We start from the raw sequence: 13,117 nt of genomic DNA, 5'->3' as shown, positions 1-13,117 counted from the left end.
TCAGGACAACATAGTATTCCAGCTGTGCCATGGTTGCTGCCCATAGCTCTTGTTAAGGTGATAGTGAGAAAGAATAGCAAGTGGAGCAGAAGAACCTAAAACGTGCAGTTGTGCTAGGAAAGGAGCAGGAGTGAGGTTAAATTTGTACACGAGCAGCATGAAGACAAAAAAAAAAATCCATTATTGCTAAAGAGATTGTGTAATTGCAGAGATAGTTCACACAATGCACTCTGCCAGGCTGTAAAATGGTTGCATTTTACAGTTCTGAGCTTTGGAGGAAAAGCAAGGAGGAATTTCGAAAACCACACACTTACAAAAACAAAGCAATATGGGTAAGTTTAGAGAAAATGCAAGTATGGAAAAGTAATTGTAGTAGTTAGAGAGATTAGTGCCATTAAGGAGAAACTTCACTTTCTCTATTGGAGTGATAGCAAAGGCATCCTGAAGGAAGACTCAGTCAGCTCAAGGATTTGACTTGTGAAAAGACAAATTTATTTGAAAAGAGAATGTGAGTTCTTTCCTACTAATTTCCTAGCTCAACTGTCTTGATGCATGAGTCACCAAAGTGGGGTAGAAAGGTTCCAAGTATATTTCCAGCTTGCACAAAGCTTGTCTATATTACCATGGAATGCAAGTACTGCAGGTATACAAAGTAATAGGGTGAGAAAATAACAGAAGCTTGCAACAATGTTCCAGAAAGCTTCTTAGAACAAGAGATATGTGGCAGGTTTGGAGTTTCTGCAGTGGGACTGTGAGAAGACATTTCAGGCTGGCCAGTCTGCCAGGTGCCTTGCTAGTGGTAGCATGGGTGCTTTTTAAAGTATTTCATGCTACATATAACATCCAAGTGGCAGGCAGGAATTCACTAGAAATTTAAGATTCTTAGCCTGAGATTTAGTTCTTAGTGAAGAAAATGTTTTCTCAACAAGAGGAGGAATCATGTGGTGGCTCAAGCTCAGGGAAGCTTAAACAAAGAAACACTGGAGCAAACTCAACTCACAGGCTCTAAGGTCCCCTGCTGTGTAAAGAGACAAGATGGCTGCTCTGAGTCTGAGAGTCAGAGAATGGAAGCTGCCTACTTCTTGGGGCAGACACTGAATGAACTGTGAATTTATAAAATTGGGATTATTTGCTTTTAGGATAGATTTATATACAGATTTTTGACTGAATCACATGGGGAATTTCGCCCATATTTCAGAACTTGAATAGGGAAAATTTACTGACTCCTAAGGAGAGAACAGTGATAACTGTCTGCTATGAACAGATATCGAGGGATGTCTGTGACTCAAGGCAGAGAGCATAGCTAGATGGCATAACAGGTATTAATAAAATAGAAGTCCATGGATCCAGGCAGAGAACACAACAGATAGATATTATAAAAGATAGTAAAGTCTGTGGCTCCAGGTAGAGCATGTAACAGATAGGCAGTTTAGTAGCATCTACAGGAAACTCACATTCTTTGTTCATGGGCTCCATGGGACTTTTGGGTTAATTTCCTGGCATGATAAATTAGAACAGGCCTAAAAATAGTATGGTATTTATAAATACCATAGTAATAGTAATAGTAAAAATTATATGGTATTTGTTCAGTATTTCATTTGTTTTATATTGTTTTTATTATCAAAATGAGTGGGATTGTGAGGGTTTTATTTTTTTGGTTGTTTTATTATTCCTCTGGAAGAGCAGGCAGGATACAAGCTTTCCTGGTTGTCGGATGAATGATATGCTGATTGGGGAGAAAGGATTTGTCTTTGCATTTTCAGAAAATCTGATTAGTGTCTACACATCTTCCAGAATTATATGGATCAGATTTGATGCAGGCAGACCACCTGAATTGATTCAGGTGAATCAAACAAAAAAAATTCTTTGTGCCATCTCTCACATGACACAAATGGAGACTTTTGATTGGAGCAGAATTTTATCCTAACTAGTCTGAACACCATATCCATACAGATATCTTTTTTTCATTCGATATATTTTTTATTTACATTTCAAATGATTTCCCCTTTTCTAGACCCCCACTCCCCGAAAGTCCCATCAACCCCCTTCCCTTCCCCTGTTTTCCCACCTAACCCTTCCCACTTCCCTGTTCTGATTTTGCCCTATACTGCTTCACTGAGTCTTTCCAGAACAAGGGGCCACTCCTCCGTTCTTCTTGTACCTCATTTGATGTGTGGATTATGTTTGGGTATTCCAGTTTTCTAGGTTTGATGATACTAAAATTTTGTTTTCAGATTTGTACATTACAAACTGTACAGCCTTGGTGAGTCTCATCATCAGACATTCTGAATTGACCTGCTTGAACTCCTGATCTCAGAGACTTTTAGCCAGATCCAGTCAAGACACACACATCAACAGAGACTACCCGTTCCCGGCTTCAAAGATACCGCAATGCCCATATTTAGCAGGAAGTAGGTATGAAGAGTCATTGTCCCAGTTCCCTGGGCTTGGGGGTTGGAGGTGTTAATTCTAGGATTGTCTTTCTAGGAAATTTACAAATAGTCATAATTTGAAAAGGGAGAAAATAGCTAGAATTGATTGTGTAGTCACAATCTCATTTGGTAGAAATCTTTATAATAGTTACTAAGTTGAAGTCATAATTTCATACTTTGGTACAGAATCTCATTTGGTAGAAATCTTTATAGTAGTTACGAAGTTGAAGTCATAATTTCATACTTTGGTACAGAATATATTTTGATGTAGAATCAAAGTTTTCATTGATATAAATTTCCTCTATTGTTACAAAATATTTAAAAATACCAGGCTTGGGCCCAGTCCTTCTGTAAATATCATTACAAACTGATCTGAGATGTTTAAGCTTTTGAGTTAAAGGCCAGATAGCAAATTCTTGGCTCAAAATTAATTGCTAGAGTATTTAAAGATATTTTATTTAAAAATAGCCATATATATATATTTATATATATAAAACACACACACATATATATATATATATATATATATATATATATATATATATATATATATATATATATATATATGTTTTTAAACCAGAGAATTTACAATGCGTTTTTTCTTGTATACATAGATATTTATTGGGAATTACTGTTTTAAATACCTGGTTTGATCAAGTATTTTTTGGATAAAAAAGTATTTCTTTAACTAAAATGTTTATGTTGTTTGAATATCTTGCCAGAGATGACTCCAAATGTTATACACAGTAACTTAACTTTCTTAATATGTAGTGCACACACATGTACACACACACACATGTACACATGCATACATGCTCACACACACACAAACACATACAAGATAGCTCTGGTATTTGTTCAATCATGGATTTACAGGACTAGCGACATTTGTTGTGCTAATGTATGTGTCAATAACAAGTTATAAATATAGCATGTTTCTAGGCACAAAGTAATCCAATGTTTCTTACCTCCTCGTTTATTGATCTTGGCATAGCCAGGTGCATAGCTGCTGGACAGGGAGGAAGAGCTGCTGAAGTACACATGGGGAAGACCAGAGATGAGAGGCTCGTCACATTTTTCTGGAAAAAAAAAATAAAGAGCTACAGTTTCACTAAAGCTATTTTAAAAACAGTTAAGTTATGCTCATTAAAATAACTACCAAGGGGATGGAGAAACGGCTCAGTAGTTAAGTATTCCTACAGGGAACTCTTGTTCAATATCCAACATTCACAAAGGGTAAATCACAACCACCTCTAGCTACACGCTTATGATATCTGATTTCATTTGTGGTCTACATGGAAACTGGAAGGCACATGCAAATGTATACGTGAAAACCCACAAATATGCATATACGTAAATAAAAATAAGTAAAATAACTATTGATTATAAAACAGATTTGTAATCCACCCATCAATCAATCAATCAGTCCTTCAATAAAATACTTCACCAAAAGTCATATCTAACTATCTTATTTGTGCCAGTCCTGATACATCTCTGAAATAGTTTAATTCTGACTTTTGATCTAATAGACTGCAGCCACAACATTGTTCCAAGAGGGCCACAACTCAAACTCAGTCTTCAAGGATAACAGGTAGAATCCAGTTAATTCAACTAGCTTTTATGCCTGACATTACCTAGAAGGTTCAGATATTTACAAATCACGGAGACAGAAGATAAGAAACAATATAATGGGAAGAATAGAAATTAGAAAGAATTCTAGTAACAGTACAAAAAGCAAGAAAGTATAAGTACCTAATCAAAGTGTATAATATCAGTGTGCATGATAAATAAGCACTGAAGTTTAGATGTATCACATTGAGTCTATAGATAATAATATTATTTGGGGGACTTAAATATTGGGGATAGAAGGTCACGAGTTAGATGTAATTACCAAAGAAGCAAAGAAATAGTTGTTTATAGTGGAGAACCAGAATAATAGCCAACATAAAATGAATTTTTATCTAAAAATTCACCAGTCTTTGCTTTGAAATCTATTCATATTGCTTTTTTTTAATTTTCTATATTCTTTGTTTACATTTCAAATGATTTTCCCTTTTCTGTTTACCCCTCCCTATAAGTCCCATAAGCCCTCTTCCCTCCACCCATTCCCTGATCAACCCCCTCCCACTTCCCTGTCCTGGTAATCCCCTACAATGCTGCATCAAGCCATTCCAGGACCAGGGCCCTCTCCTTCCTTCTTCTTGGGAATGATTTGATATGTGAGTTGTGTCTTGGGTATTCATAGCTTCTGGGCTAATATCCACTTATCAGTGACTTCATTCCTTGTATGTTATTTTGTGAATGAGTTAACTCACTTAGGATGATATTTTCCAGTTCCAACCATTTGCCTAAGAATTTCATGAATTCATTGTTTTTAATTGCTGAGTGGTATTCCATTGTGTAAATATACCACATTTTCTGCATCCATTCCTCCATTGAGGGACATTTGGGTTCTTTCCAGCTTCTGACTATTATAAATAGGGCTGCTATGAACAGAGTGGAGTATGTGTCCTTATTGCATGCTGGGGAATCCTCTGGGTATATGCCTTGGAGTGGTATAGCAGGATCCTCCTGAAGTGTCATGCCCAGCTTTCTGAGGAAATGTCAGACTGATTTCCAGAGTGGTTGTACCAGGGTGCAATCCCACCAACAGTGGGGGAGTGTTCCTCTTTCTCCACATCCTTACCAACATCTGCTGTCTCCTGAGTTTTTAATCTTAGCCATTCTGTATTGCTTTCTACACACAGTGTTTACAATACCATTAACATTTTTAATCTTTATCTCTTCTTAGAAGTTTCTTCTTGATGCTTCCATGGATATGTCTTAATCTCCTAATTTATAAATTTTTCTAGTGTTTCGGTCTCATCTCTTTGTTTTCCTCTTAGGAGATCAAGGAGCGTGCAACCAGAACTGTGCTTTCCATATGGGTCTGTCCTGACTCCTGATCCCTCACCTCCATAACAACAGACCTAATTCAAGCTGTCAGTAGCAGTTGCTATAGTACAAACTGCTCAGCCATCCTAGCTCTGTTTACACTAGAGAAATAGATCAATATTCAGATCAGTGTGTATCTGAAGCTTCTAAGAAATGATTTTGTATTTTATAAATTTTATTATTAAATATTATTGCTAATACATAAAAACTATACACTAAAATCAATCAGACCCAAAGTCTCCAAATGAATAGACAGAAGCTTTGGAGTTTCATATTAAATTTTACACTTTCTGTATTGAATATGTTTTATTTTCTTAGCCACTCTCAAAACAAAGAAAAATTCATGACACAAAATGAACTAGAAGACATTAGTTTTATATCCTCTTTCATAACTCCATGCCTCTTCAGTTCTTCTTTAGAACCTCATTCAATTGCAGAAAACAAAAAAGCAAAGGAAAGAAAACAAAACAAAACCCTCCATGTTCTCTCTAGTATGTAGAATATCGCTAAAATAGATGTGTACATGTAAACAGATGATCATGTGACTTTAGAACAAGAAGAGCTATATATACATTTTGACAATTAATATAGTATCTTTCATGTTATAATATTTTGGGAAGTGAGGCTTATTTTTATTTTTTATTAGATATTTGCTTTATTTACATTGTACAAGCTGCTCTCCTATGGAAACTAAGTCTTTGTTGGTTTATCTGGTAGTTACTCTTTTGATTGAGAGTTAAACTATGAAACAGTAGAAAACTTATTTTATAAAGTTGTTCTTTAATTCCTAACATATGCTTACATTGTGTTGGGTTTGTTTAATAAGATGGGGACATGAGCACCACATTCCCAACAGGTTTTCATGTCTCATGTTTATAAACAGAAAGAAAAAAAATACTTTAACAATGAAGGAAAGAAACTAGTTTTATTGAGATTTCATTGAAGTGGTGTTAAATCCCAAAAGGCAATGAGGAATGAATCATCATGTAGTACTTCGACATCAAGTGTTTATAAATGAGAAGTCAGAGTGAACCACCCATTCTCACAACACATTGTCTTATTTTTCTAAGTTATTTTCTAGGTTCCTCTGGGAACTTGGACAGGTGTGCATAATTGGATTCCCACATAAAATGCAATGTAAAAGATTGAAAAGAACATAAGATATATGTTGAAAGAGACAAGTTCATAAATCTATACAAAGTGAATGGATTTTATGTTTATTGGTAAAATACATTATTATACTAAGCTGTGAGAGGACAGAGATGCACTCTCCCTATTTTTTAACTCTTTCTATCTAATTTGAAGTCATCTTTGGCCTAACTCTTCCATGGGAACAAGAAGTGTTGTTTCTGACATTCTCATCCTGTTTAAAATAAATGAATACCCATGTCTTGTCAGCACATGCCTTTAAACTGGCATCAGGTAGGGTGCTGTGACAAACATGACAGAGTAACAAAGAGGAAGGGACAATGTTTTCCCTTTATAGACCTAAGGCACCATGACAAGAATCAGACAAATAACCACATAGTGAGTTTATAATTTGAGTTAGTGTTTAACAGTGAGGAGGTCAGAAGTCAAAGGTTTGGTGATCAGAGGTAGCTGCTATTCTAAGATGCTCTGTCAAGGAAATTCTCTTTTATTAAGAAACAGCAAAGACTCTATTGATAAGAGGAAGATGATAAAAACAAACAGCACCATTTTGGAAGGTCCCTTCTAATCTAAGCCTTCATATATACCTGACAACAATAAGTGACCAGTGTCCTAGAAATATTAAAGAGCTCAATATAGTTCCAGTGACAAAAATAAAATGACACTGATAATAATTACTTAATGATTTCTTATCTAATGGAGTTAAACCTTAGATATAGCATACTTATAAAGTTTTGCAATAATTGATTTTAATACTAAATAAGTGAAGTAGAAATTCCTGGTTTCTGTGGAGACTCAGCTGTTTCATGCGATATTTTTCTGGAAACTGTCTTATGAGAGGATGTTAGCTGAGAACAGTTAGGAGATTTTATTTTTCTGGAAGCTGTCTGGTGAAAGGGCGTGTGATGTTTTGCTGGAACAGTTTCCTGAGAGGGCACAGAATGTTTGGAAACCCACCACACAGTGGATGATGCTCTGCCATTAGTTCACCTTGTTTTCTTCTCTGATCTTTGCTTGTTGTGATTTTATAGAGAGAAACACATCAAAAAACTTCTGGTTATAATCTGATTGCTCCTTGCTACTTCAGTAGACTTATACCTATCACTGTAGTGTTACAGATTCTTGTGAATCAAGCCACTGCTGCTGATTTGAGTTTATGATTTGATAGTGGAATGGACTGCTAACAACGAAGATTACAATTGCCCCACAGAACTACTTCTAAAAAGTTCCACATTCCCCTCGTCCTATTAGCCATCTTCCCCCTCTGCCTTTGGTCAGTGGGGTATAAAGGAGGTTGAAGCATTTAAGATCCCTTATTACAATAGGTTTTGAAAAATATAAGCCTACAAATAAGTTTTTTAATTTGGATATTAATGAAAACACATTTAAATTAAAAATAAAATTTAAAACATGCACATTTTATTCATTATAAAAATAGCAGCACCAAAAATAAGTTTACATATAAACTACATTTGCAAGTGTAAATTCTAGAATGTTTACATTTTAAGCATTGGAATAAAATAGCAATATTATCATTAAGTGTTGGGTAGAACATGCCCAACTATTAGAAATGCTGATGTGAATGGTCTTTTAAACTTGGCTCTCTCAAGAATGTGTGACCATGAATGTGTCCATGCACCCGTTTCCTAATATACAACACAATATGAGGGAATTTAGCTACATTTCTGTGCAGCTCAGAGAATTTCCAGTATAGAACTCCAACTTGAAGACCAAGTCAAACCTGTGTACATATCCATGAAGTGTTACTAGTGATCATACAGTTTTACATAGTGACATGGTGTCCATGACTGCTTTCACACTGCCTTAGAGCTTCTATACTGACCATAAAGACTGGGAATCTGAAATCCTTACTGTCAGGCCAGACTCACACGTATTCCACATTCATAAGAGGAATACTTAGTGACCACTTACATCGTCTAGAACGAGCAAGATCCACAGAACTGAGAAACCGTAGAGAGGTAAAAAGAAGAGTAGAAAGATTCCAGAAAGAGGAAACAACTTCAGCATCATGAGAGGCCACAGTGGGTGTGGAATTCTCTGTTGATTACTACAATTGCAGTCCAGGCCTGTATATATATTGTCATACTGCCTGTTATGATTAGTTGTGTTTTCATTATGACTACGATAATGATTAAGACATATGGCAACTTCTAAATGTTTGCCTTGCCTATTCGGTAACAGCAAGCATGTACTTTGATATAGTAGTTATGAAACACTAGAAATTCAAGCAAATTCCTGAGGAAGGTGAGCATCTTATTATAGTAATAAATAAAGGCATCAGGAGAGCTAAGGTATCTAGTATTACAGTTTCCTGTGTAGGAAGCACTGTCATTCTTCAGACAATCAACCACAGCAAACATTTCAACTCCAGGCTGCTTTCCTTCCTGGAAATCTTGGATGAAAACTAGATGAGCAGATGGGCCTTGAATTTTATTTTCCTACAATTTCAGTCAATCAGGAAGACAGGCTAGCTGTGAGAATGCAGTACTAACTCATCCTGCAATAGAGGAAAGACTTACTGGATAGATAGAAATTAGCTGCGGCCCTTTACCTAAGAGCATGGCTGAGAACGGTTCATCTCTGCTGTCAAGAATTACAGGACAAATTTAGCAAAGTTCAGCCACATCAGAATACTTTCAGGAATAAGGGACGGGGCACTAGAACCAAGTAGGGCTTTGTGGTGAGTGAGCACTTTATTTTCATATAAGGAAGAAATACACGAAAAAGTTGTGTTATCATTGGAAAGCACCTCCTGGCAGCTTTCGGCTCCATGTGTCCTGCATGCATTCAGTCTCTGAGTTCTGTGAAGCTACTGCAGCCTGAGCCTCGGCTCCGGTCTTTACATGGGGCGTTGTAACTACTCATTCCCCCAAAAGTCAGCAGGCGTTGAAAAACTTCTTGGTTTTACCTGATGGTAGTTCCTACTCTACCTGACATCACCAGGCTCCTCTTCTACACTAAAAGATCAAGACTATCTTGAATTTTCCAGCGATCCATATGACAACTCTGCTTCCTGGGGTTTTTTGTATCATTTTAGTTCTGCTGGAAGTTGTATGTCTTGGATGACCATTTCAGGACCTGTACTCTGTCACAAAGCTTCAGCATTACAGTTTGTTTATTGTTTCTGATTCTTTCTGTGCTGTGCTTTTGGCTGATACAGTTCTATAGACTCATTACTACAAATACAGTGGTAAATGCCAGGGACAAATGAAGTATTGTTGACTCTGAAAGACAATTTCAGGATTTAGATGAAATGAAAACTGATGCCATGGCCCAGGTGTTTCTTTAGTTTTCACTGAGATTAATAAGCCTTTCAAAATTATTTTCTTATAAATTATTAGTAGCATTAAACTGGCTAAGAGAAGACTTGGGCAGGAACGGCTGTGTATTTTAGAGGTTCTATCCACATGAATGCACATCTTCATTTTGCTCTGTTTCTTTTTTAGAAAGAAGGAAGGGAAGATGGAAGAAAGTGAGAGAGAGGAGAAAAGAAGAGAGAAGGAGTAAAGGGGCAAAAGGGATTTCTTTAGAGCTGTGACATACCTACTATTTTTATTCCGTGTGCTTGAACAGCTGGTTGCACACAGCTTTCACTGTGGCACGTACAGCAGCTTGATTTTTTGTCTTATTTTCTTGACATGCACTATTTGACAAGTCATTGTTTATTCACCTCAAAGGCTTGCTAACTTTAGCACTCTATTATAATACAGGACACACTTAGCTCATCCATCCCCTGTGTCCTTGTGAAACCCTTATCTTCAAAGCACTTTCCTTGTAGCGTATAATACAGAGGCCACATCTTGTTAAAGTTTAACTTACAATTTGTATTTTCTTCTATTTATGTTATAACTTTTCCCTCAAAAATGTAAATTTTTACAACAAATACTGTTTTATTTCAATATGTCTTTTAAGGAAGATTGAGTTATTTTTACTTATGTGTGACTATGAGTGGCACACACGTGCATGCGACTGTAGGTGTCTGTGGAGACCAGAAGAGAGCACCCTATCCTGTGGATCTGGAATAAGGAGCAGCTCTGAGATGCCCCACAGAGGTCTGAGAACTGAACTCATATCCTATACAAAAGCAGTCCTTTCTTTTAACTACAAAACTTCAGTATTTCTATGATAAACTTTAAATATTGTGGTGATTTATACACTGGTGCTTTCTCTAATGTAGGGTAGTGAATATTTTCTTAGACCCATATGGTAGTTTGAATAGGAAATGGTCCCTATAAGCTTATATATTTGAATGTGAATTTTTGTTCTTTAGAGAGCTATTTGAGAGGCATTAGAAATATGTGGTCTTGTTGTAGGAAGTGTGTCACTGGGACTGGGCTGTAGACTTTAAAAATCCAAGCTATTCCCAGTATCCCTCTTTTCCAGCTCCCCATGGATCTAGATGTAGACCTCTTAGCAACTTCTTCAGCACTGTATCTGCCTATGTGCTTCTCTGCTTCCTGCCATGGTGAGAATGGACAAAACTCTGAACCGATAGGGAAACCCCAATTAGTGATTCCTTTTGTAAGAGTTGCCATGGTCATGGTGTCTCTTCACAGTAGTAGAACAGTATGAAAACTAGTCTCGGCTTGGAAGATAATATTAGTTTGCATCATATTTGTGTTACTACAGCAGTGGAAACAACATGGTTCTTAGAATTTTATTTATGGCTACATGAATTGAGGAACTTATTTAAGTCTATGATATTCACAGTCTCCTTCATTTTTCCATATTTTAAAGGGCACTTTCCAGTTTTTAGTCAGTGCTCTGATTTTTCTTTAGTCACAGGAATTGAAAAATCAAATGGTTAAAGAGCAGAATAGGGACATTAAAAAATGTTTGTCCTCTAGGGAAAGACAATCTACTCTTGTCCATATGTTATTACTGCCCTCTTACCCCTCCCCATTTTAGACATTTTTATATCATCTTCAAGCATACTTGCTCCAGCATTCCTAGTCTGGCCTACTTTTTGATCAATGGAAATAAGACCATTTTTTCCTCTTCTATAAAATTTCATACAATGCTGATAAATACTATCATTACCGCATCAGTAATTTTCATGGCTTGTCTTCATGCATAGGTACCCATGTTCTCATGCCACTTCTAATAAAACAAGACACTTGTATTTATATATGTGTATTAATAACTTCTAAAATTTTCATTATTAGACAGAATATATATGTGTCTGCTCATTACCACAAAGATAATTTACATTCTTACATAGGCTTTTATTGAGAAATCTATCACATAAATTTCTATCAAGATATTCTTGCATTTCAATGCATTGTATAGTACACTGAGAACCTTTATTATTTGTATTAATTTCTGCATATGGAATTCTTTGTACAGAAAATACAAGTGTCAAATAATTATTAAAATGCAAAACTTGAGTGAAAATTAATTTTCTATAAAATCTATTTATGAGTGAAATTTGGGGCATTAAGACATGACTCAGCAGTTATAAGCTGTTTTGGTCATGCAGAAGACATGGGCTTACTGTTTTATTTCAGTAAATAAGACATGGGCTTAATTCCCACATCAAATGTGGAAAATCACAATCCCTTATAAGTCCTGTTCATGAAGATTTGATACCCTCTAATATCTGCTATGGGCTAATTCATAAATGCATACATAAACTCTCACAGGCACATACACTATGATAGCTAGTTTTATGTCACCTTAACACAATCATCAGAGAGAAGGAAGCATCAGTTAAAGAAATGTTCCCATAAGACAAGGCTATAGGCAATACTGTGGGGCATTTTTTTTTTAATTAGTGATTCATGTGGGACGAGCCCAGTCCATTGGGAATGGGGCATCTACGGGTTTGCAGTCTTGAATATTGTAGAAGAGCAGGCTGAATACTCCATTTAACGCAAGCCAGTAGGCAACACTCTAAGACATCTGCATCAGCTCCTGCCTCCAGGTTCCTGATGTGCATAAGTACTTGACCTCAAGTTTTCGATGAACTGTGAGCAAATTAATCACTTTCCTCCCGTAGTTGCTTTTGGTCATGGTGTTTCATCACAGCAATAGTGACCTTAATTAACATGTATATACACATAAAATAATAATTATAAACAATAATTTTTATACTACAACAGAAAACTTCTTCAGAGAGGCTATTGTCATAAAGAGAGTTCAATTATATTTTTGTAATGTACTTAGAACTGTAATTAGGAGTTTAGGAAATATACTTTGCATGCAATGAAAATTCCTAACTTAAATAACAATCTAGTTCCTTTTTTATTTTTCTCTTCACTGTATCATTCTATTTCCTACCAGAAAGGGTTGACTCCACATAGTTATTAACTTGGTTTTAATGTATTTTAATTTTTCATGGATAATTTTATGTATGCATAGAATAAATTTTTGAAACATTCACTTCTTCTACCTTAACTCACTTCTTGCAGACACCCCACACTCGCTTCCTAACTTCAAAACCTATTTTTAAACACACTGAGTCCAATACATGTTGTGTGTATGCTCATAAATATGGCCTATGCATTAGATCAAGGGCAACATATCTAAGGTAACATACCCAAAGAAAGCATTCCCTCTTCCCCAGAGAGTATCTCTCTCTC

General features: G+C 36.0%; 1 protein-coding gene across 1 annotated transcript in view; it reads right to left on the bottom strand.

Annotated features, from left to right (window-relative positions):
* Window positions 1-11,469, bottom strand: part of Cntnap2 (contactin associated protein 2) — a 1,662,736-nt gene extending 1,651,267 nt beyond the window's left edge. The window contains exons 1-2 of the mRNA XM_052172851.1: window positions 11,430-11,469; window positions 3,401-3,511 (exon numbers count right to left, since the gene is read on the bottom strand). Coding sequence (XP_052028811.1) covers window positions 3,401-3,511; window positions 11,430-11,469 — 151 coding nt within the window. The remainder of the gene's footprint in view (window positions 1-3,400; window positions 3,512-11,429) is intronic.
* Between the last annotated feature and the right edge of the window lie 1,648 nt (window positions 11,470-13,117).

Source organism: Apodemus sylvaticus, chromosome 2 (genome assembly GCF_947179515.1).
Source record: "Apodemus sylvaticus chromosome 2, mApoSyl1.1, whole genome shotgun sequence".
NCBI classification, from domain to species: domain Eukaryota; kingdom Metazoa; phylum Chordata; class Mammalia; order Rodentia; family Muridae; genus Apodemus; species Apodemus sylvaticus.
The sequence above is the reverse complement of the archived record's forward strand: the minus strand, read 5'-3'. Positions and strand labels throughout refer to the sequence as shown.